The sequence below is a fragment of the Halichoerus grypus genome, chromosome 5, assembly GCF_964656455.1.
Source record: "Halichoerus grypus chromosome 5, mHalGry1.hap1.1, whole genome shotgun sequence".
Classification (NCBI taxonomy): domain Eukaryota; kingdom Metazoa; phylum Chordata; class Mammalia; order Carnivora; family Phocidae; genus Halichoerus; species Halichoerus grypus.
This window is the reverse complement of record NC_135716.1, coordinates 49,324,300-49,349,954: the sequence shown is the minus strand read 5'-3', so window position 1 is coordinate 49,349,954 and position 25,655 is coordinate 49,324,300. Positions and strand designations below refer to the sequence as shown.

The following is a 25,655-nucleotide window of genomic DNA, read 5'->3' as shown; positions in this document are numbered from 1 at the left end:
GAACCAAGGTGATGGTCTCTTTAGACCATAACCCTCTCCCAAATAATGGTTGGATCTGCCACACCTTGTTAAATACTTCACAAGGGATGGCTTAACACTTAATCATTACTCCTTGTTTATAAAATTTGAATCATTTACTAATTTATATTTTCCAAAATCATTTTAATTCAGTGTAACAGAGAAGTTGATTAATATTTCAAATTCTGAAATGTTGACTCACTAATATCTATTGATTTCCAATTTATGGTTAGAATAACCAATGCAAAGTGATTACCTTTTTGTAACTACAGTTGTTACATTATTTATACCTATATGTATCTATTTGTTTTTGCTCTCCTGTCGATTACTTAATCTTAATCGTCAGATTAAAAATACTTATTTCTTAGTAGTTAATGGTTCTACTCAAACATAATCACTGCTATTAAGATATTTTAGCTAACATTGTTTCCTTTACAAAATTAATTCCATTCCTATTTTATAGTAATTTTATTTTTCTATGGCTTACAATAATTTCATTAAATTTTTATGTTTTGCCTTGAACTGTGGAATGAAATAACATCATTTGCCTAATTTTTAAAACCTTTCTATATTCCATTAAGTGGCATTCTAAGCCATTTTTCTTCCTAAATATCTCATATTAATTTTCTATGAAGTTTATCATATCACCTTTATTACCAGTGAGTCCTTATTAAAAGCATTTTATATCTTTAAATCTCTTTACACACAAACTGTAGTTAAAAAGGAAAATGGAAACTGGGTTCCTTGGTTCTTATAGTGTGCTATTGCCACGATATTACAGTCAGTGTCTGAGGTACATAGTAAAAAAAAAAAAAGTTTTATAAAGAATACGTTGATGTGACTATAATTAATATGTTTGCAAAATTTAATGAGTAGGAAATTTTACTTTTGCTCTGAATGTTCTTTATTGTAGTAACTGAATTGCAATGTTGAGATAGAAGGACTGCTGAAAGGTCAAATATTTTAATAGTGTTTTTAATTTCTTTATAATCAACAGTTAATTTTTAATAAACATAGAACACATACTATGTAACATTAATATATAAAATATAATATGTAGACCTAATAAAGTGTGCATTTAACAAAGGAAATCAGAATAATTTTTATGATATTTTTAAATAATAATGACTTTGGTGATATGCCTGGGAAGCTCCAAACACTAATTCATTTTTTTCTAAGCACAACAGAATTATGATGTTTCCGATATTAGTGCCTGTCTAGCTAAGCTCATAAACTTCATTTACTTCATTTCAGAGATCAGAATATCCCTCTCTTACTTAGTTTATGGTCTCTTTGCCTATTCTTCCTATTCAACCTAGTGAATCCGAAAATATTTTGAACGTAGTACTTAGGGAAGAGCTGGAAGGCATCAAAATTACTTGGAGTGTATTAAAACAGCCAATACAGGTGGTAGTGGAAAGGTGTTTAAACTTTCTAGCTGAGGACTGATAACTAAATTAGAGGGTTTTTTTTTTTTTTTTCTTTCCTATTTGACCAAGGAATTTTCGTATTTGGAATTTATCCTCACTAAATTTGTCATTGTTCATCTGAGATACTTTGGTGATCTGAAAAATTGGAAACAACCTAAATGCTCCTCAAGAGAATGAAGAAAATGATGGTATAGCTTATTAGTATGTGACTGTGTAAGTTACATCCAAAAGGTGATTTAACAGCATAATAAAATAAGTATTGAAATAATAAACAATGGCACTTGGCATATAGATTATGATGCTTTTTTCCTAATTTATAACTCTTTTTCTTCTAAGTACTGGAAAGCAATGACAAAGAAAATACACCAAAATTTAAACAGTAAATATCTTCAGGTTAGAATTACTTTTTTTCCCTTCATATGTGTCTATTTCCCTTTGTGTGTACATATTCTTTAAAATATTTACTTTTAAAAAGCTACCTTTGGCTTATTGTAGGAAGTAGTTTGCGATTTAAGAATTGAATATTCATTATAATTATGATGTTTATCTTTATGAGTGATAGAGATATCACCACATATACTTGATTCTCCCATGGCAAATGGACATCTGAAGGTTTTTCACAAAATAGTCTTTATGAAGTATTATGAATTCTACTGAAGAATTGTCCGTCACTGCCCTGGTAGATATGTTATGTCTTCCTAAATTGTGGATGGTTTTCTGAAGAATAAATTCAGACTTTTGGGGGGACATTCTTTTGGTTTATTTCGTCCAAGGGAAGATGCTTAAATACATTTGTTTATTTCAGTTCAATTTTTCCCTTTTTATAATTATAAATCTAAGCAGTTTTATACCAACTGTTTAAATGTAAAAAAGTATTCAAGTACATTTAGATGAGTTAAAAGTATTTGGAAAACGACTGTCCTCTTGTGCATGCTAAGAAATTAACTATATGCTCATTGAATTTTTGTAATACTCTTTAATGATGAATTCAGATATCTTCTGATTCAAGAAGTTTTCTCTGGTCTTTTCAACTGGATATGATCTCTTTCTTTTCAGAAATTACAACATTTGCAAGGTTTTAGCGTGTATTCTAGGACTTCTTTGAGTACTAGCTCTAGACTTTAACAGATTATAATGTTTAGGGCATGATATTCTTTTCTTTTTCATTTTTGTATCTTTTTCATCTTTTCTCAGGCTTTTGAATATAGCATGAACTAGTAATTTTGGCTGACTTTCTTGAATACTTGGGTATTTCTTGTTGTTATTGTTATTTGTTGTTGTTGTTATTCATTCTTTGTTCAGTATGAGTGTCTGAATAAATCTAAGGTTGGAAATTCAGGACCATGAAATCAAGAGAAGAGTCGAATTTACAGCCGTGTTAATCTCGTCTACTCCAAAAATGTTTTCTCTATAGTAAATTTTAATGTTGTCTTTAATTAAAAATTAATGTATCCCTCAGATTCAAGGCTAGAAATCTCCTTCGTAGACAGATCTTTAGCTATTCTAAACACATTCTTTATGATTTTATAGAGTATTCACCATCTCAGGGTGATATTTTCAGAATGAAAACTCTGCTCTTAAGTTAGTCTTCATATGGCAACTGTTTAAATTTTTACTTGTTCTTTTCTGAAATATAGCTAATACCATCATATCTTTTGTAAGTTTCTGGGACCAAAAGCATACTCCATAATACATAATACATAAATACATAATTGCTTCTGATTCATAGAGTAAATCTCTATATTTTTAAAATACCAGAGTCCTGTTAGCCTTTTTGGGTATAGAAACTCATTAAAATATTGCTTTAATTTTAACTAAATAAAATTAAAAATTCAGTACCTCACTCATACTGGCAACATTTAAGTACTCAAAAGTCACATGGGGTTATTGACTACAATTTTAGATAGTGCAGGTAAGGAATGTTTCCATCTTTATAGAAAGTTCTGTGGGGCAGCTGTAGTTTATAGTTTATCTTTATTATACAGCAGCCTTCATAAACACTTAACACTAGCCCCATTCAAACTTCTAGCTTAAAAACAAAGAGACAAGTTCTAGGATTAGTTGCATTTTCACCAAAATATTCATTTTTCTCTTTTCATTTGCTTTGTAGCTATAACATCTCCTTCACTGTTCTTACAATGTAAACATTTTTCCAATGCCTCAGAGCTCCTTGATTTTTCTTTTTATCAGTGGTTTTCAGCAATTTGATTATGATGTGTCTGGGTGTCTTTTTGTTTATTCTGATTAGTATTCAGTGAGATACTTGGATCTGTGGAATGATATAATTTTCATCAAATTTGGGAGATATTTGGCTGTTGTTCTTTTGAATATTTTTACCCCTGTGGGACTCCAGGCATGTGTATATTAAACAGCTCAGTACTATCATATAACTTACTGAGGCTCTGCTCAGTTTTTTTTCTTAGTGTTTCATCTCTATAATACATTTTGGATATTCACTATTTCTACAACTTTAAATTCACAAATCTGTTTTTCTGCAGATTTATACCTGTAATATCCATTAAGTATATTTTTTTATTTTAGATCTAGTTTTCATCTGTAGACGTTCCCTTTGATTCTTTTTTTATATCATTAATTTTTCTCCTGGTTATGGGTCATATTTTCTGATTCATAGTATCTCTAGGAATTTTTTATTGGATGCTAAAGATTTTGTATTTTGTGTTGTTGAGTGTCTGAGTTTTATTTTTTTGAAGAAGTATTGTGCTTTGCTCTGGTAGACCTTTGAATTGTTTTTGGTTTAGTTTGATCATCTTGAGACTTGTTTTTAAGTTTTGTTAGGGTCGTCCCAGAGTACCTTTTACTGTAGGGGTCATTTATCCCCATTACTAGTAACAAACTATAGAAATGATCCCTGAAAGTATAGTCTTGGTGATGGGCATGTACTGAATGGAGCACTGGGTGTTATACGCAAACAATGAATCATGGAACACTACATCAAAAACTAATGATGTAATGTATGGGGATTAACATAACATAATAAAATTTTTAAAATGTAAAAAAAAAAAAAAAAAGACTACACATATCCCCATTACTAAGGCCTGACCCTTCTGACATCTGAACGTAATGCTCCAGAGGGCCAGTTTGGACACTCCACTGTTGCTGGTAGGAACTGGAAGGAGTCTCAGACTTTTATGGGTCTGGAAACAGACAGCTTTCCAATAACTTTTTAACCAACCTCATGGAAGCTCACCTTTTCATGCATATTCTAGGAACCAACAGAGACTCAAAAGATCCCTAAGACAACTGGAGTTGTCTGTATAGCTCTCTTCTTTCTAGAAATCTGCCTCACAAATTCCTGCCTCTTCAGACTCCCCGAACTCTGATTTCTATTGCCTCAACCCAGTAAAGTAGCTGTCTCTGCTTTCAGTTACACACATATGCATACACACACACATACACACGTATCTCAGCTCTATGACCTGAAATATGTTTCTTTTCGATGAGATGTCATGACTCTGCCATGCCTGTGGTTTGATGTCTGAAAATAGTTGTTTCATCTATGTTAGCCTGGTTTTCTAGTTTTTGGAGTCAGGGAGGTTAAAACCCCTGTTATTCTATCATGTCTGAAAGTGAAGTCCTTTGACGGATTGAAGATTCGTGTAATTGAGAAGTACAAGCTAAATACTACACTATGAATTAAGACAGTTTTGCAGAGGATGTTGAAATGTTAATGTACAACACTATGACAAAACTCTATCATTATAAATGCTGATAGAAACTGGCAAGTAATCTTGTGTGAGAGAGTAGACACATACAGACTTTAAGGTGATTAAGAGTCAATAAATAGAATTACACAATTGGCAGTTTGGAGTTACAACTTGGAGTTACAGCTTTGAGAACCATTTATATAGAGTAAAAGGATGGAGTCGGAGAGAACATGTTGATATTTACAGTGAAAATTCTAGGATAGCTGCACTTTCACCTTATATTTGACTCGGGCTCATTATCAAAGACAGACCCCTGGGCTCTGTCAGCCATGGGTCTGACCTAATCTAATGGTTCTTGAGTTTGCATTTTAACCAGTTATCCCTCTTTAGGAAATAAAACATCAACCATAGTCATTTGTTTATTATTGAAAGTAACTCTCATATTTCTAAAAATATTGATCACATAACAGCAAAAAGAAAATAATAGTATTTCGATGGATTGCATTAATAATGTTGGCCTGAAGTGGGAAGATAACAATTGATTCTAGAGCCCCCAAAATGGATCTTTAGTGTGATTAAAACACACTAAATTATATGAGGAAGTTAATCATTTGTTTAAAATACATATGTATACTTTGATTTTTCTTTTTTCAGTTGATTCTCAGAGCATTTGTCTTGAGGTATGCAATAGCTCAAATTGCAAAATAAAAAAAAAATGTCAGCTTTCCTTTCTTTTAACCCTAACCTTGAATAATTCATAAAGCAGCCACTTAAGTCTAGCTAAACTGAAACAAAACAAGGCAGCAACATAAGCCTTGTTCTTAATGATGCCATACTATTACTTTTTATGGAATATCTGTTTATGAACTCAACCTTCATTATAAAGAGTTATGTATAATGTTGACTGTCCAATATTTAGTAAAATTTTAATAATCCAAGATGTAATCATTAACAACCTAATTTGAAACATTTTTATGTTATTTGGTTGCTCTTGATTTCAGAAGTAGCTGGTTTAGTGAGTAAATTTTCAAACATATTCAATTACATGCCTTTAAGATTTCTATCACTTTAATGCTCAACTTAGAAATATCATTTAAAATTATTTTTTAAAAAGACATATTTATTAATTGTTTTGTAGCTATAAGGTTTTAAAAGAGATTGTTCATATGAAAGTATATATATGTATATAGATATGCATATATATATATCACTGATAAAAAGTATTAATTAGCTAATGTTTAACAGTGATCATCCATGTCAGAGATTTTATCCTTGTTGAAATTTTAGTTTCACCATATTGGTTTTTAAAAGTGGTAGTCACTTTAGAAGAAAATATCTGGCCAAAAACTAAAAGAAAGAAAGAAAGAAGGACGGAAGAAAGGGAGAAAGGGAGGAAGGGAAGAAGGGAGGAAGGAAGGAAAGAGGAAAGAAAGAAAGAAAGAAAGAAAGAAAGAAAGAAAGAAAGAAAGAAAGAAAGAAAGAAAGAAAGAAAGAAAGAAAGAAAGAAGGAAAAAGAAAAAGAAGTGCTTAATAAATATTGTTGAATAAACGAATGAATGAATGAATTTTTAAAACCTTACAAAAATAAATCTGTAAGTGCTGGAGTACTTACAAATAAAAGTTTCATTGAGTTTAATTAAGCACAATTAAATACTCTGGCAAGCTCAGAAAACAGTTTTTAGAAATACTGGCAGTCCTTAGGCAACATAGGAGCTGTTAGTTAAATGAATTAAAAATGAGTTTGAGAATAGAAATTTCAACACAGATGCCCAGTCTACTAATTTGTTGATCATTGATGAAAACTAGCTACACATGCTGCTTTTTTTAAACCAATATATGTTATTGGTTCCGTTTAAGAGAATGTACAGAATTAACTCTGATTAAATCCGTTACTTACACAATTATGTTTTTCTTATGTTTAATTTTGAAATTAATTTTTAAACCTTTTTTCTCTTCTACAGCATTTAGTGGAAAGAATTGTTAGTTTCTGATAGAAAGTTTCTGATAATGAAATATCCAATATATGTACCTTTCACAGAAAATATAGGGCTAAAAATGCATGTGCTCAACAATATAAGGTGGCTTATTCCTCAAACTTGTTTCTGAAAAATTGATAGACTTAAAAATAAAAGCAACTACAAAAGGTTAATCATTATGTGAGGCTGAATTTTGGATAAATAAATCAGGAATTCATTTATAGCTATATGCTAAGTGTTTATAAGTGTTTTCTTACTGCATTTTGTAATGCAGTGTTCACCTTTTATATTCCTAAATTCTCAAGAAAATCAGTAGTAATTAGGGATTTGAGGTTACCTGGTACACTGTTGAAAAATGTTAAAAACCGGTAGTATCCATCCAACCTAATTATTTTCCTTTTGACTATTTTTGTTTGTTTGTTTAAGGATTAAAACAAGGTGAGCCAACCATGACTGGCAAAACACAGACCAGCAATGTCACCAATAAGAATGACCCCAAGTCCATCAACTCCCGTGTTTTCATCGGCAATCTAAATACAGCCATTGTCAAGAAAGTTGACATTGAAGCCATTTTCTCAAAGTATGGAAAAATAGTCGGATGCTCAGTTCACAAAGGTTATGCATTTGTACAGTACATGAGTGAGCGACATGCAAGAGCTGCAGTGGCTGGAGAAAATGCCAGGATCATAGCCGGCCAACCACTTGGTAAGTCATGCTCACGTATGGCTTTCACATTAGTGTTCTAGTCTTTGCACATATCTGCATATGGTTTTACTGTTACAAAGCCAACACTACCATAATAGCTGTCTCTTATTTAACCAGTTATAGTGTTTGCATATTTGTAATTTATATTATTTTCATGTTTTCATATTGTTTTACATGTTTCTTATTTTCTCTACCAATTTAGAGACTTGAGATCAAGTCCGCTTTGTAGGACTTGTTACCTCCACCAAGCCTAACAAGGCCGGGCAAATAAAAAATATGCATCATATTTAACTTTATTTGACTTGAAATGGTATCTATCTTCCAGGAAACACTATGCAAAGGAAAAAGCTAACTTGGCCTTTTATACTTACAGCATTTGCTCTGAGGGTTAATATATTTTCCTAACTTCCTGTTTTTATTGTTTGAAGAGAAGGGATAGAAAATAGCAAAAAGAAGTTAATCGAGAACTGGAAAAGGAATATAAACCACTCTTTTTTTTTTAATTTTTTTATTAACATATAATGTCTTATTTGTTTCAGGGGTACAGGTCTGTGATTCAACAGTCTTACACAATTCACAGTGCTCACCATAGCACATACCCTCCCCGGTGCCCATCACCCAGCCACCCTGTCCCTCCCAACCCTTCCCCTGCAGCAACCCTCAAGTTTGTTTCCTGAGATTAAGAGTCTCTATGGTTTGTCTCCCTCTCTGGTTTCATCTTGTTTCATTTTTCCCTCCCTTCCCCTATGATCCTCTGTCTTGTTTCTCAAATTCCTCATATCAGTGAGATCATATGATAATTGTCTTTCTCTGATTGACTTACTTCGCTTACCATAATACCCTCTAGTTCCATCCACATCGTTGCAAATGGCAAGATTTTGGTTTTTTTTGATGGCTGCATAATATTCCATTGTATGTGTGTCTATAAATGATATACATAATGTGTGTGTATATATATAATATCATATCTTCTTTATCCATTCATCTGTTGATGGACATCTAGGCTTTTTCCATAGTTTGTCTATTGTGGACATTGCTGCTATAAACATTGTTAACCCACTGTTCCTTATCTAGTCTGGAATCTTGTACATCATGCCTGTTCAGTCATGTGCGATGATCAAATTTTTGTCTAATGTTCAAGGAATATATAGGTTTTTCTTCAAAGAAGAAAAAAGAATAGTCTGAGGTAAAATGTAAATACTTAGGAGAAAATACTTTGTAGTAAATATGTAGAGTGAAAAATAAAAATTAGGCAGCCTGTTTTTCTACACAAGAAAAAAGCATAATTAAGACATCAGTGATTCTGGGGCACCAGGGTGGCTCAGTCGTTAAGCATCTGCCTTTGGCTCAGGTCATGATCCCAGGGTCCTGGGATCAAGTGCTGCATGGGGGTCCCTGCTCCGTGGGAAGCCTGTTTCTCCCTCTCCCAGCATTTGCTCTGAGGGCTAATATATTTTCCTAGCTTCCTGTTTTTATTGTTTGAAGAGAAGGGATAGAAAATAGCAAAAAGAAGTTAATTGAGAACTGGAAAAGGAATATAAGCCACTCTTTTTTTAAAAAATTTTTTATTAACATATAATGTCTTATTTGACAATAGCAAATTAGATAATAGCTTATGTCTATTGTGTTCTCTCTCTCGCTGTGTCTTTCTGTCAAATAAATAAATAAAATCTTAAAAAAAGACATCAGTGATTCCTTAATGTACATCTCTTATCCTGTCCAGATTCATATTTTAAATTGATTATACAATATCTTCTCTCAGTGTTACATGCCCAGAACAAAACCCTTGATTTTTCACACCCTCAACTTCCTTCATTCCCAGGCTTCTCCATCACAGTAACTGGAACCCTTACTTAATCCAATTTTTCAAACAAAAACTGAGGTGTCAACTATGATTCTTCTGTTCTCCCCAGACCCCAAATATAATCTCTCATCATGTTTCTAGTCTTCGATATATCCCAAACCCAATCACCTTTTAGATACATATCAATAGCCATCTTATCCAGGCCACCATTATATCTCAGCTCTATCAACTGCTGAAATAACCACCAAACTGGTCTGCCTCTTTCCACTCTTGCCAGTGTCCCTCTAAAAACATAAATGTGATGATGCCATTAATGTGCTCTTGAAACTCTAATGCTCTTCCATCTTACCCAGGGCAAGGTTTATATTCTACACTGTACCTCCAATACCTCACATCTTCAACTTCATCTCCTTCTCTCTGCCTTTGTCTACCGTGTCAGTAATGCTGGCCATCTTGATATGCCTCAAATGTTCCAAAATTGTTCCTACCTCAGAGGCTTTGGACTTGCTCTTCCTTCTGCTAAGACAGGTCTTTGCTAATTTATTGCTCCCTGCTTGATTGTGTGCTGTACTCAAATTTTCCTTCCCTGGAGAAACTTTTCCTGACCAAGTTATCTAAAATAGAATAGTCTTCTGCCCTCTTGTGTACACTGTCTATTCCATTACTGTACTTTATATATATTTTTTTCATAGCCCTCATCAGTATCTGGGTTTACATAATTTATCATGTACCTCTATCATGTCCACAGACAAAAAGATGAAGGAACATACAAAGAAACAAGCTAAAAGCATAGACAAATCAAGTTAGAAGAGTGTTAGAACATTTTATTATTAAGCCACATAACATAGTTATGAAAAATGTTTGGGAAGGCATAGAATTCAATAAAATGAGAGCGAAGTCTGAGGTGATAGTCTTCAGGGGGGGGAAAAAAGATTTTTACATAAGCGCTTGCTACAGCCCCACAAATGATCACTTACATATAAGAATATAGTTTTTAGTTACCTTTCTCTAATTCATTTTTTTTATATTTTAAAGAAAGGTAAAATTTTCCAAAAGACATTGTGAAGTTTTTTATTTGTTTTTCTTTATTTACCTTAATGTCTCTGTTCTGCATATCTACCTTGAAATGGAAATTTTCTGACAATTTTTTTCTTTCTAAGTTGAAATTCTTATTTCAAGACCACATTCGAGCCAGTGTCAGAGAAATACCCATTTATTGCTTGTATCCTGACTGTTATGAAACTAGCACATACTTGTAGAAATGTTTTAATTATTATTTTATAAAAATTAATTATCAATATAAGGTCAATTAAAAGTCCAATTCATTTACTAATGAACTTTATTTTTGTGAGTAATCTCTACACCAAACATAGGACTCCAACTCACTACCCTGAGATCAATAGTTGCACACTCTTCACTTACTAATGAACTATAGCTAATTTTCCAGAATCCCATTTCTTTCCACTGCTCAGTTGATTACTCTCCTTTTGAGAAGAAAGCAATAGTTAAGGAGAACATCGATACTAAAAATTTTGTGGCTAACTTAGAAAAACCCAAGGGAAAAAAATGGTGACACCTAATCACTATGCTTTGAGAGGCACAGAATTAAATTGTGCTTCTAATAAGATACCATTTCTCATTTTTAGTCATTTGTCTCAAATCCTCTCTTTGTTGTGTCCTCAGGTTAATCTCTGGAGCATATATCTTGATCAGCCATAATAACCCTTTCTGCCTGAATCCAAGTTAAAGACTTTACTTTTTCAGTTGAAATCTAGTCTTTCACACTACTTGTATCTAAGCTGAATGTCTTTTCATACAAAGCAAGTGCTTTATAATGGTTAATAAGTTTGCTTTTCAGGTCAAGTGTCTGAATGCACCCACCTTTTCTAAAACCATATTGCTAGAAATTCAGGCTAGTCTTCCAGTTGTCCCTTATAGTGAGTAGATTTCCCAGTCAGGTCCTGAAGAAGATTCAGTTTTCCAGGAGGTCTATCCATTTCTGACTTTAAATATTGTACCTTTATTTTTGGTGACAAGGCAAAACTTAAGTAAATCACTTTGCTTTCCAATTTTTTGACTCTGAAATAAACCCTTTATGATTTACAGGCCCCACCAAGCCCTACAAGCCCTTAAATTGAAGTGAATTGATGGTGGATCAAATAATAGACCACCATTATATGGAATTGGTATTAGCTTCAGGCACCATAACTTGTGTAGAGCATTCTTCTTTCTCTTAGAGTGAGAAGAAAATTAATAGTGATGAAGTCTTGCCCTGGGCCAGTACTTTACCTGTATTATCTTATTTGATCTCAAAGCATAGTTAAATATCTTCTTCTAAACAGAAACAATCTTTTCATATCACTGTGTGTTTAAAACTCTTTATGTACAATTTAGAGATTAAGTATCAGTAGTACCAGAAAAAAATTAAACATTCTATAGAATAGGTGAGTTCTTATAGTTCTATGGAGGCTATAAATATATCCTTGAACTGAGAATAGGCTATGAATATGATGAAACCCAGCATTTAATAAACGGAAATATGAGTAGCTGTTTTGACACTGAAAGTTTTAAACTTGGGAAGCAGTCTGTTGAATTGTCTTTTACTGAAAAAATAATCCATCAGCAGTTTGATGGATGGATTTCTGTGAAATAAAACTAGAAATGGGACATGTGATGGGAAACTATCAAAAGAAGAATAGAAATTATGGAAATGAAGAGGGGAAAATGAGGAAAAGTAGGTAGGATCACTAAGATTGAATAACTAGTTGGCACAATGGGTGAGACAGAGATGGAGAGAGATAGAAGAATCAAGAATGATTCCCATGTTCTGGGTTGAGAATAGAGAATGATTTCCTAAGGGAAAACGTTTTTGTGTAAGACACTGAGTGCAGGACTGAATAGATGTGTTAAGGTTGATGAGCATGCTTGAGAATATGGAGGTGTAAATATCTAGTAGGATCTTGGAAACACAGGTCCAAACTAAGAAGAAAGATTTGGACCGAGTAGAGATTTGTGTGTCATTAGCATAGATGTTGTTGAAGCTATAGAAATGGATAAGCTGACCCAAGGAGAACATATAAAGTCAGAAGACTATTGGCTGAAAATGGATCTATGGAGAAAACTTTGGGTCAGTAAAAAGAAGAACCTTTCTGATAAGCCCTCTGAAAATCTAAGTCCAAAGTATATTCTACAAAGCTACTTCATTCCCCAGGTCTACACAGTAGTTGACCATGACCTTCCTAAACTTCCTGTATTGGATGACTACTTTCTTAGCTGCAGTTCTCAAGTCAGTTCTCTTAAACTGCTACTGATTTCCAAACTTCCAAGGCCATATATGCAAATATTCTTATTGATTCTAATATTTAAAACTCTCATTTATGAGAGTTTAAGCACCTTATCTTTAATGCTTAAGTTTCTTACCATATTAATGTCTTCTATACCCAAGGCCATCTGCCTAGCTCAGTAGCAGAGAAAACTTTATCTACCTTGCCAGGTTTCATTGTATGTCTTTAATAAAACCATTGGCAAAAAATAGAAATGTTCCTCAGACCAAATGCAAGTCAACCATTGTAGATCCAGGCAGGATGATTTTACTCACTTAACTATGTTAGTACACCTGAAACTTAAGACCAATAATTCCATATATCTGTATTATAAAACATTCTGTGTCTTTTGGAGAAAACATCTTTTACCATGAAATTGCCATCAAATTCTGAATTGAAATTTTAAATAGTATATATTTTATATTCTTTTCAAATTTATATAAAATGAGAAATTATTTTAAAAGTTGCTGAATCCTACCTAAAAGTTACAGTGCATAGAGTAACTAGGGGAGTTCAGAAGTTAGAGCTAAAAATACTGGAACTCTAATCTGAATTTTGAAAGTAGGTCACAGTCTAAAGTCTTGATTAACCTCCCTCTCTTGAATTTTTTATTCTTACTTTGTTGGCAGAGATCCCTAAATTCCATACCATAACAAGGGAAAAGGTGCCTTGAATTAGTTCAGTGGTCCATCCATTTTATCAACGTATTCATGAAACCAACATATATTTTATTGAATGCAAAGTTTATTTCCTGAGGTTATTTCCCTTTTAGCACATAAACAAATAACTAAGATGGTATTTTTTCCTTGAAAGTCTAAAGACTTCTATATACTTACTACTCCAGAGCAATTGAACAAAAACAAACAAATATATTTATTTCCTCAAACTGCAAAAAATGTCTCCAGTACTATTACTACTACTACTACTACTACTTCTTCGCCTTTCCCTTCTTCTTCTTCTTCTTCTTCTTCTTCTTCTTCTTTCTTCTTTCTTCTTTCTTCTTTCTTCTTTCTTCTTCTCCTCTATGATCGAGGTATGTCACAGACCTAATTGTGAGGTCAACATGTTTCCTTTCTCTCCCATTTCCTTCCTCTCAAATTCCTCCCATTTCTGAATAAGTTGACTCGCTCAGACTTTGGTGCTATGTGACCCTATGCCAGGTTGTGTCCCCAGACTGTGACACATGTTTCAAAATAGCCCTCTCTTCTTTTCCTCACTGATGTCTCTTCATTCCCAGGTCACAGTTGGCTTTCTGAGGATTTTAGCTGATAAATACCCTTAATCATACGTTTGGAGCTATGATAATTGAACACATTAAAGGATTTCAAATAAATGAACTGGGTGGAGAGATGGATTGTTGGTATTGCTGCCTTCCAGAAAACTAATCACAGCATACCCTGTGGGTGTTGTACAGAAAAGGAAACTTGGCCATGATTTAACTTAGTTGCTTTTATATGTGTTCAGTTTTTCCACACATCTTTTGCACCACATTATAAAAAGGATATCCCTTTTTTAATCCCTGGCTTCATGCCTTTGATACGTAATGGAGGATTTCTAAGCCTTCTGTGGCAAAAAACAATTGATTCCATTTTGGCTCACATTAGTTGGGATTCTTAAAAAATCAGAATCCAACTGTGAAATTATTCTGAATAATTTTTGTAAAAAACACAATTTCTATAAGGTAAATCTCCTTATAAAAACGTATCTCAGTTTGGTTAGTCAATAAAATGGAAATTTTAAAAGGAAAAATACTTATGTATCCTCTTCATTGAATTTGGATTTTAAGTTGTTAATATTGGAAATATTTGTTACATATTTTAATCTAAATTTAGTCATTGGAACTTTTTTCCTCAAACACATTATGTGAAAGGTGAAACAAACTTTTTAAATGCTTAATATTGACAATTTTTTATATGAGAGGTCGTGCATAAAGTGTCCTTTTGTACTAAAATATCATGCAGAGGTTGGAGACTAAGTCTAGATCAATGCAAATTCCTACTGATTACATTGGCTGATTACACGCATGCTATAAATAAACATTTGTGATGTGTTTTTTATTTTTAGATTATTTCACTCCTATGATGCTTGCAAAAGACACAATAATATAGGAACTTAAGAAGTCAGTTATTAATAGTAAGAGGAACCCAAAACAAAAACATAATCTATCTATAGAAATCATTCTTGCTCTGAAATCTGAATACAAGTCCCTGTTGTTGAGGAACAGAGTCTAGCTTAGAAAAAGAATATGTAAAATAGAGAATTAAATTAATTTCCTTACATTATAAATGTCTTGCAAATGCTGAAGGAATTCAAAAAAGGAACATGATGAATAGATTGTTAATTTTAAAATAAATCTTGTGGAGGGGCGCCTGGGTGGCTCAGTCATTAAGCGTCTGCCTTCGGCTAGGGTCATGATCCCAGGGTCCTGGGATCGAGCCCCACATCGGGCTCCCTGCTCTGCAGGGGCCTGCTTCTCCCTCTCCTACTCCCCCTGCTTGTGTTCCCACTCTCGCTGTCTCTCTCTCTGTCAAATAAATAAATAAAATCTTAAAAAAATAATAAAATAAAATAAATCTGGTAGGTATTCTTAATCCTGATCATGAAGGAAGTAATGGAAATGCAGTGGTAGAAAGGAAGATCCTGGAGAGCCATCCTGAGTAAGAGGAAAGAAGAAAAACAGACAAATGCTTGTAACAATCTATGAAGCATGCCTTAGGAGTAATGGATTTCAAATGTGTTTTTATCCTCAGCTACGATTTTGCACCCAGAGCGATCTTTTCAAAATACAAATCTAATGATGTCACCCTCTGATAAAAACTTTCAGTGATTTCTCATTGTTTTCAGAAAAAAAAAGATAGACCCTTGCTGTCGTCTACAAGTTTCTATGTGATTTGTTTCTGACTCTTTGGCAGACTTATATCACTACCTTCTCAGCCTTACTCCATGCTCCATCTGAACTGACTTCCCTCAATTCTTTGAGCAAATCATCTTTCCTTCCCCTGGACCTTTGCACTTGCTGTTTGTGTAGAATGTTCTTCCCTACTAAGCTCCCCACCACCTTACCTTACTTCCCCACTTCTCCACTCCCTTCACTTGACTATTCATCCTTCAGATCTCAGATCAAATATCATTACTTTAAGGAAACCTACTTTGATCCCTCAAATATAGTTGGAATGTTTTACTTCCCTTTCTGCTTTTCAATTTTGTTTTTATATTTACTCTTCTGTAACTGGTATCCATTTCTTCTTCCTCTAGGCTAAGTTCCTTGATAGCATTGACTGTATATGTTTATATTAATCTTCTTAGCACCTAGCAGAGTATCGATTCTTCCATGGCAAATGGCACATAGGCTGGATGAGTGGTTGGATGGTTGGAGGAACAGCTGGGTTTCATTGAGGGCTTTTCCCTCCTATTGAAAGAGCAATACAAGGAAATGGAGACAGACAGGAAGAAGGAGAAGAAGGAAGTGGAAGGGGAGGAGGAGGATGAAGAAGGAGAAGGTATAGTTACAAGTTTCCTGAAAAGCCAGTAGTTACAGTTTGGGGTTTCTCCGAAGAGAAAGCACTGTAGTCTTTTTGTAAAGCAACGAGGTATTCATTCTCTCTAAAGTCAGACATCCCAGAGGTAGTTATTCAATAGACTGGGTTTAATTTTTTTCTAAATATAATCTAGTCTTTAATAAACAAAATATTAACACATATATATTTTATTCAAAGGTTATAGTAAATGATATATTGGTTTTAAAAAAGGGATTTTATTTGTGGAAAACTACAGTCCTTAAAATGGCATGCTTTCATAGTTTTGTCTTATTGATAGTTAAATATTTGCCTAGTACCTCATCTTTCTCAAAGCTCTTTCAAGCACAGATTCTCTTCTTTCATTCTCAGAACAGCACTGCGAGGTAAGTAATATGAGTATTTATGCCTATTCTGCTGGGTAGGAACTGAGGCTCGAAGAAATTAACTTACGTTAAATCACACAAATGGTGGTGTCGTATATGAAGCTCAACATATTCTGACCCTAATTATTTTCACTATTTATTCTTGCCAGCAATTCCTTTCATATCAATGTATCAGTAGAGTGACTGTGCATTTTACCATCTAAACCAAGATACTTCTGAGAGTGAGAAGAGGTGCTATTAATGATTATGCTGTCAAATCCGGTGTAAACCAGGATGATCCAGGGCAAACTTGAATGTACAGTCCTTATTATCTATACATTTGTCCTTAAAGTAGACTTGTCAACTTGATCTTTCTTATAGGTCAGATATTGCATAGTATATTAGTTAAAGAATGCCAGCCTCAGTATCAGATAAACCCTGACATTTGAATAGTTAATATAGTAGAAATTTATTTCTTCCTCACATAAAACACAGTCATAAAATACACTCTAGAGAAGAGATGGGCTGGGTCGGGGGGAGGCTCTGTTCTCTTTCATCCAGGGACCAGGCAGTGGGAAGTTCTGACATCTTTTCATGAGTAGCTACCATAGACCTGGAAAGAGGTCCACTCGGCAGACAGGTGAAAAGAGAGGGACGATGAGACTCTGGCAGTTTTGTAGCTCAAGCCTGGAAACGGTGCCCCTTCGATCTGCTTGGATGCCACAGCCAGATGCAGGTGAAGCGGGGCACCTATTCCCACCAGCAACCGTGTAAGCAGGTTGTCATCTTTAGTGAGCAGTTAGCATCTTTGCCACATGTAGTTGAGTAACTTGAAGAAGTTAATCACTAAGAATCCATTTCTGTAAAATAGAAAGAGTAGTGCATAGTTCAGACTGTAATGCAGAACTCCTGTGTTTGTAAAGTGCTGGAAACCTGGCCTGCTAAGGAAAATCTGTGTATACTTTGTGGTAAAAATTTGTACATAGAGCTGGCAACCTGTGGTGCTAGGAGAAATCCTCTTCTTCTTCTGGCTGTAAGATTCTGAACAAGTTTTGAATAGGTGGTGCAGGCAGGCCATAAGGGTAGAGTCTATAATTGCTGAGAAGAAGAGATTAGTTAAAGTGATTATAGGTGTGACGAGAGATGACTCTAAGAAAGGAGAAATTTAAAATCAGTGTTAGGAGAAACTTAAAATCAGTGTTTAAAGGATGGACAGGTAAAGAAAAACAATTCCAGGTGGATGGAACACTGTATCTGGAGTCCTAATTTGGGCAGAAGTGAATGATCTACTCTGTGGATGAAGAAGTGGGCTCATGAAGAAGAGTAGTGAGAGATAAGATTGCTGTCAGGCTGTGAAGGGTCTTGAATGTCATACTGATGAACGCAAGTGTGTAGAAAAACTTACGATACTGTGTTCAATGTAATGAAGATTGGCTTCAAAAGGATATCTTTTATTTGTTAACTATGATTTGACTTGCAGTTGCACTTTATTTATTTATTCTTAGAAGGGGGGAGGGGCACACGGAGAGGGAGAGAGAGAGAAATTTAAGCAGACTCCATGCCCAGTATGGAGCCCGCCTCGGGGCTTGATCTCACAGCCCTGAAATCATGACCTGAGCCAAAATCAAGAGTTGGATGCGCAACCGACTAAGCCACCCAGGCATCCCTTGCTGATCTTACATTTTAATTATGCAACGTGCTATTTAACATGCACATTAATTTCCTCTCACTGTTGAGATATTCATTCACTTCTTCCCTTATTTGTCAATTATTAATCTTCTATTCTAGCCAGGATATTGCATTGGGTGAGGTCTTCTGGGAATAAAAATTATACTCAGAGTTGGTGCAATTGTTAAAGGCTATTTGTTGAATATTTTACACTTACTTTTTATTGTTGTAATATAATTATCTGTCATTAAGTAACATGGTGCCTATATATATATAGCAGTGTATGTCTTTAGAACAGTGTATGTCTTTAGGACACTGTTTCCAAAACTTGGCAGTATTGAAACTTTGGGCCTTTGTTTTGGGAGCCAGTTCTTTGCATTGTAGGAGATTTAGCAGCATCCCTGACTTCTTTCTACCTACCAGATACCAGTAGCCCCCCTTCTAGTACTGACAACCAAAAATGTGTCCAGATACTATCAAATGTCCTCTGAGGGCCAAAATTACTACTGGTTAAGAATCACTACTTTAGAGCAATTACAGCAAAATAAACTCCATTGATGCAGAAATGTTATATTGTAATAGTTTTAACCAAAGTACACCATATGAAAACAATGGTTTGAATTATTTTGAAAATAACTCATAATTTATAAAAGAATAGATCTTTTCCAGTTGTCCAGAAAACAAAACTCAATATGTACCTTTTGTAGCAATTATAATAACGTGTTTATGACTGTAGCTTACCATTTACATCACCAGTTTGTTTTAATACTTAAAAACACAAACACCAGAAACAAATCGATCTGTCTGCATAGTTAACATGTTATGTGTTTACTGATTTCAAACAAACAAAAAAAGACTGTTTTTCTAAAAGTCCTTTCTCTTCACATCTTAAATATAATGCCTTTTAGAGATGTGATTTTTTTCCATTAAATCCTTCCATTCAAACATTTAAGATCACCACTAGAAATTATGAAGAGAAAGAAAGCCTTGTAAAAGGATTAAGTGAAAAATATTGAGTTCTGAGACTATTCAGATGCTTCAAATATTTATTATTTAACAATACCACTAAAAACTTGTTAAAACAAAGAAGGTAAGAATTGCCGCGTTCCTAGTTGATGTTTCTCTAACAGATACATTAATCCTAACACTATATCCGTTCTACTTCATGTTGGAAAGTATATTCTCCTGCAGATAATTTTAGGTACAAATGAGATGCAATGCCTGAACATCTAGTAAGAACAGACTGACAGCCTGGCTGAAATGATGAGTACAGATAATCATTTTGGACAATGTAGTCTCTTGCAAAGTCCTTTGAGAAGTGCACAGACCTTGTGGGGCTTTCTAAATCTTGTTGAAAACATCCAAAGAACGCTGCCAGTAATAAAGGACACTTTTAGCAAGGCACCATTATATAAACGTATTACCATTTGTTCTGATAAAAAAAAAAATAAGGAAAAAATTTTAGTGTTGGTCTCAATGTCCAAAGAGAATGGGGTCATCAATGGGGTCAGCTTGATGGTTTGACAAAGCTTTCACTTCCAAAGGTATAAATCATAAGTTAACCCTTCAAATTAGCAGAAATTTAAATTAGTAAATCTTTGAATTTTTCTTCCTTGGAAACTATTTGCCATTCCAGCTCTCTTTTTCCACTAAAGAAATGTCCAGCACATCCCTGTATTTTAAATAACCAACCAATTTCCCAACAAATTTTATATCATCCAGGTATTCAAAGTGATTATCAAGTGCTCAATATTATATTTAGGTGACCATTATATTTGTTTTTAAAAATCTATTCACAAGGCTGTGAAGGGTCTTGAACGGTATACATGAGTGGAGGCGTGAAGAATTACTTATGAGATAATATTCAGTAATTTCACTTTTATTTACCCTTTTCTGTGGTTGACAGCAATATATTGCCATTCTAAACCATTAGATTTTAGTAATAATATTTTTATGTATATGTAATTTTCACTCAAATTTTCAAAGAGATTATTTAAAAATTTCTTTCCAACATCCTTCATGGATGCTAGATAATTCATTTAATTAATCCTGTTTTACATATAAGGAAATCTTATACTATATTGGCTGTTAAAGAGAGCATGTTTTCCTGAAGACAAAAGTCTTGAAACATCCTAACATTTTTCAAAATTACTGTAAAGTTATCCTTAATTCTACTATCCAGAGTATACATATAATGTCTGCTAATTGTTTGGGAAGTCTTCCTCCTCTTCTACTTTCCATCTTCATCCCCATCCTCCACTGTTTTCACATAATAAATATTGAAAACAACACTCTGAGGACTGCAAAGCACAATACACATATCAGGTTTTCAGTAATTAAACAGAGCTACTTAATAGCTATAAACAAATGCTAATTAGCAAACTTCCACAATAAAGTAAATTATAGAACCAATGGTCTGTTGGCCAGGGAAATACATGGCCCCACACATGACAGAAAGCCTGAGGGATTTTCTTTATGTCTCTAAAATTATTTATTTGACTCAATCACTAAACCTAAATTAGTGAAAGCAGTGGTAAATATGGTTCATGATCAATTTCTTCACTAAGAAAACTCCTGAGTGACACTTGGATCTTGTTAGTTCTAACTTATTCCCTAGAGCAAAGCTGAGCTTACATAATGATAGATAAAATACAATACATCAAATTATCCTTCAAACTTGTTAATAAAATATCTGAAAGTCATTTGTGAATTGATTTCAGAATACTGTATGTAATATGACCATTTATGCTTCCAACTGTTGTGTGGAATTGTGTTAGATGTTTGCCAATACATATTAAGCTCTAAAGGGGCATGGAAACACAATGCCACATCAAAACAAAATAAAAATAAAAGTAAAGTAAAATATAAAGTAAAATAATACAATGCAATACAAGAGATGACTGCCCTTGGAAAATATTCTAATTGTGATGTAAAATATGTACACATAAAATAACATGCAAATGAAGATAGCAAATATAATATAAAGCATAATATCATGCAGACCAAGTACTATAAAAGGATAAAGTATTAGAAGTTAATCACTTCAGTTATGGAATAAAATATGTACATGTGAAATAACATACAGTTAGGTGGAAAATATAAGATAAAGCATATTGTAATGCACAACATCAAGTGCTACAGGAATTTTTAAAAGGGATGCAGAAGGGCTTTGGGGAAATTTAGATTTGAATTTAAAGAGTTTGGAAACCATCTGAAATAGGTGGCAAAAAATTAGGATATTAAACCTCAAGAACATTTTAGAAACTGCAGTTTCTCATTTATTTGAATTGAAACGAAAAACAAAGAAATTGAAATTGTAGCTTCCAGTGCTTATGAAAGATGATGATCAAGTGTGAAGATTCTGGACTCTGGTTTCCTTTGTTAGAATCCCAGCTTTCCGCTTACTGGCCATGTGATTTGGGGCAAGTTCCTAAGGTCTCAGTGCTATTCCCTTGTCTGTAAAATAGACATAATCATAAAAGGACCCATTTCATTGAGTTGTTATGAAGATGAAATGCATCAGCATATGTAAAATGCTTAGAACATTGCCCGGGACATAGAAAGTGTCATAAAAACCAGAGGAAAGAAAGCATCCTATTAAGTCCTATTGTTTAATGGTTCTCAGAACCTTCTAAAAATGAATTCAGAAAACTGGAGTCCCAGCTGAACTAGATTTTCAGCTTCTTGGAGGTGTTGAGCCTAAACAAGCATTTATCTTTTCTGCTCTCTGATTTCCTCATGTGTGAGGAGAGCATAGGCTCTAAGTCCCCAAAAAGTCTTCATCCTTATCCATTATGGTTTGTGCTCCTTCTGTCCTGCTGAAGAAATGTTTGCCTACTTCATCCGTGGTCATGAAGACATATTCTCATATTTCCTTCTAAGGGGCTTTTTGTTTGTTTATTTTACTATTTACATTTAGATCTTAATACTTCTGGAATTGAATTTTTTGTGTGCTGCGTATTAGTGAACAGATTCAATCATTTTCACATGAATATCCAATTAACTGCATTTTTTTGAAGAAACTGTTCTTTCTGGACACCTGGATGGCTCAGTCAATTAAGCGTCTGCCTTCGGCTCAGGTCATGAACCCGGGGTCCTGGGATTGAGTTCTGCATCGGGCTCCTTGCTTGGCGGGGAGCCTGCTTTCTCCCTCTGCCTGCAGCTCCCCTGCTTGTGTTCTCTCTCTCATGTGCTCTCTCTGGCAAATAAATAAATAAAATCTTTAAAAAAAAAAGAAACTGTTCTTTCCTCACTGTCATGAAATGTCAGTTTGGACAGAATAAATGGCATATATAAATTATATATGCAATATATAATTATATATAATTTAGAATACATTTTATATGTTGTTATATGTAGAATCTTATTTAATATCGATTTATGTATAACATTATATATATGCTATTGATATTCTGTAAATAGTACTGATAATACAACTATAAATGGTACCGTTTTAGACATTTTATTTCCTAATTGTTCATTACAGGCATGTTATTTATATACTCACACATCTTCTAAATTCATTTATTAACTCTAACAGTTTATTTTTGGGGAGTTATTCTATGTGTATAACCATGTCTCTTGCAAATCATGAGTTTTATTTCTTGTCTTCCAATATGTATGCATTTCTTTCCTTGCCTTACTACATTGGCTAGTACCTTCAGAATAATATTGAAGAGTAGTCATAGTAGCAGATGTTTTTCTTATTACATGAGAAAGCTGTTAATATTTTGCTATTATCATTTACCATAGGATTTTATTTTTGTGGAAACTCCCTATTAAATTAAGGAAGTTCTTAGAGTTTGCTCTTAATTTTTATTGAATTACACCCAGTATATTTTCTGTTTATATGGGAATGAATATATGATTTTTTCCTTTATTCTATTAATGTGAAGAACTGCAAGTGATCTTTTAATGTTAAATCAGCTTCACATTCCTGAAATCAATGCAATATATTTTCTTTTTCTTTTTCTTCTTTTTTTCTTTTCATTTTCACCTCTGTGTTTATGATAGAGATTTAGAGATTTTAGAGATTGGCCTGCAATTTTATTTCCTGTTATGTTCTTTCCGATTTTGCTATTGAGGAGATGTTGGCTTCATAAAATGAATTGGGAAATGTTCCTTCTTTTAATGTTCTCTGGATGAGTTTGCACATGATCGTGTTATTTCTTTATAAACATTTGAAGAATTCACCAATAATGCCGTTTGGGTTGGGAGTATTTTATGGACAGATCTTTAACACAGATTCAATTGCTTTAATAGACAAAGAACTATTCAGATTTTTAAATTATACTTGTGCCAGTTTTGGAGAGATAAGTTTTCCAAAGGATTTGCTAATTTGATATTCATTTTCAAAGGTATTGGCATAAAGCTATTTCTGGTATTCTCATATTTATTGTCATTAGGATCTTTAAGTGATTCTTTTTATTTTCTAATCTTAGTAATTTTTGCCTTAACTTTCTTAGGCTATTCATCTATTCAAATAACCAAATTATGGCTTTGTGTATTTTCTTTGTTGCACATTTATTTTTGTTTCATTACTCTGTAATCTTATCTTTATTATTTCTTTTCTTCTACTTATTTTGGCTTAGTTTGCTACTCTTTCTATAACTTCATGAATGAAAACTTAGGTAACTGATTTTCAGCATTTCATTTTTCTAAAAATGCATTGAATTCTACAATTCCCTCTGAGCACAGCTTTAGCTTGTAGATCCTACGAGATCTAACACATCATACTTTCAAATCAATTAGTTTATAAGTATTTGCTAATTAACATTGATATTTCTATTTGACCTATTGGTTATTTAGAAACTGTGTTATTGAATTTATAATTTTTATAATTGACTTTAGCTTAATTTCACTGTAACTAGAGAATAAACTAATTAAAATTCAGTGAGGTCAGTTTTTTTCTGTATATGGTCAGTTTTCTTAACTGTTCCCTGTGCAGTTGACAAACAGCATATATATATATATTCTGCTGTTGTTCTATGTAGCCTTCTCTGTGTCAAACAGGCAAAAATCACTAATTGAATTTCTGATTTGTTTTATCATTATTGACTTTTGTCTTCTTTTCCTGCAATTATTTAGGTAGGTGGATTATGATTATAGATTCGTGTCTTCATCTTTTTAGTTCTTTTAATTTTTGCCTTACATATTTGAAGCAATAATATTTGGTAAATGCAAACTTGAAATTGTTGTATCTTTCTAATGGATTAATTCTTGTATTAGTATGATATATCTCTATCCCTATAATTATTTCTGTCTTACAGAAAAACATTGTCTAATCTTAATATAAATTAACTTACTTCCTTTTGATTAATGTTTGCATAGTATATCATTTTTCACCCATTCTAATTTTTGTGATTTTGTGTCTGAATATAGCATGCTTATAAGCAAAATATAATCTTTTTAAAAAATACATCTTGATAGCCTTTTACTTATAATAATCTATTCATATTTAATTACTTATGTATTTGAATTTATGTCCATAAATTTGCTATTTTTTTCTATTTGTTCCATGTGTTGCATGTTCATTTTTCTTTCTTGACTTTTTTAGGTTAATCTGTTATTATGTTGTATTTTCCATTCTATTAGCTTGTCTGTTATATATACTTTTAATGTTCTTATAGCCTTACTCTAGAGATTGCAACAGATATCTTTGATGTATTAATTTAATAATAATAAATTATCCTTCACACTACTTTCCAAATAATCCTGAGTTCATACAATACTTTGTTCATTGACCCCTCATTTTTTGTGTTATAATTGTCATGAATCTTCATTTTGCACATATTTTGCTTGATTTCGTACATTTTTGTTTGGAGATTTTCAACTATATATAAAAGTGAAGAGAATAGTCTAATGACCTAGATATACACATGATCCCATCTTAACAATTAACAATGCACAACCATATTATTTTTTCTATATCTCAACCATTTCCTTCCTACTCCTTGGATTGCTTTAAAGCCAATCCCAGACATATATAATCTGCAAATATTTCCATATATATATATATGTATATATATATGATTTTTTTCAAGAAAACATAGCCACAATATCATGATCTCACCAAATGCAATTCTTATAATTCCTTAACACCAATCTAGTAATGATTTCCTGTTTTCAGAATTTGCCCTCTTATAGTTCTTTTTATTAATTTATTTGAATTGGAATCCAAATGAGA

The 25,655-nt window shown here is 33.1% G+C and overlaps 1 protein-coding gene and 1 pseudogene across 13 annotated transcripts in view; one reads left to right on the top strand and one right to left on the bottom strand.

The window, feature by feature from the left end:
- The window catches only part of RALYL (RALY RNA binding protein like), a 677,252-nt gene that overhangs the window by 313,581 nt on the left and 338,016 nt on the right, over positions 1–25,655 (top strand). For all 13 annotated transcript variants that reach the window (XM_036094135.2, XM_036094143.2, XM_036094141.2 and 10 more), the window contains one exon: positions 7,516–7,794. In XM_036094135.2, coding sequence (XP_035950028.1) covers positions 7,539–7,794 — 256 coding nt within the window. In that variant the 5' untranslated portion in view covers positions 7,516–7,538. The remainder of the gene's footprint in view (positions 1–7,515; positions 7,795–25,655) is intronic.
- LOC118536917 (small nucleolar RNA U3) lies at positions 4,256–4,333 on the bottom strand (annotated as a pseudogene).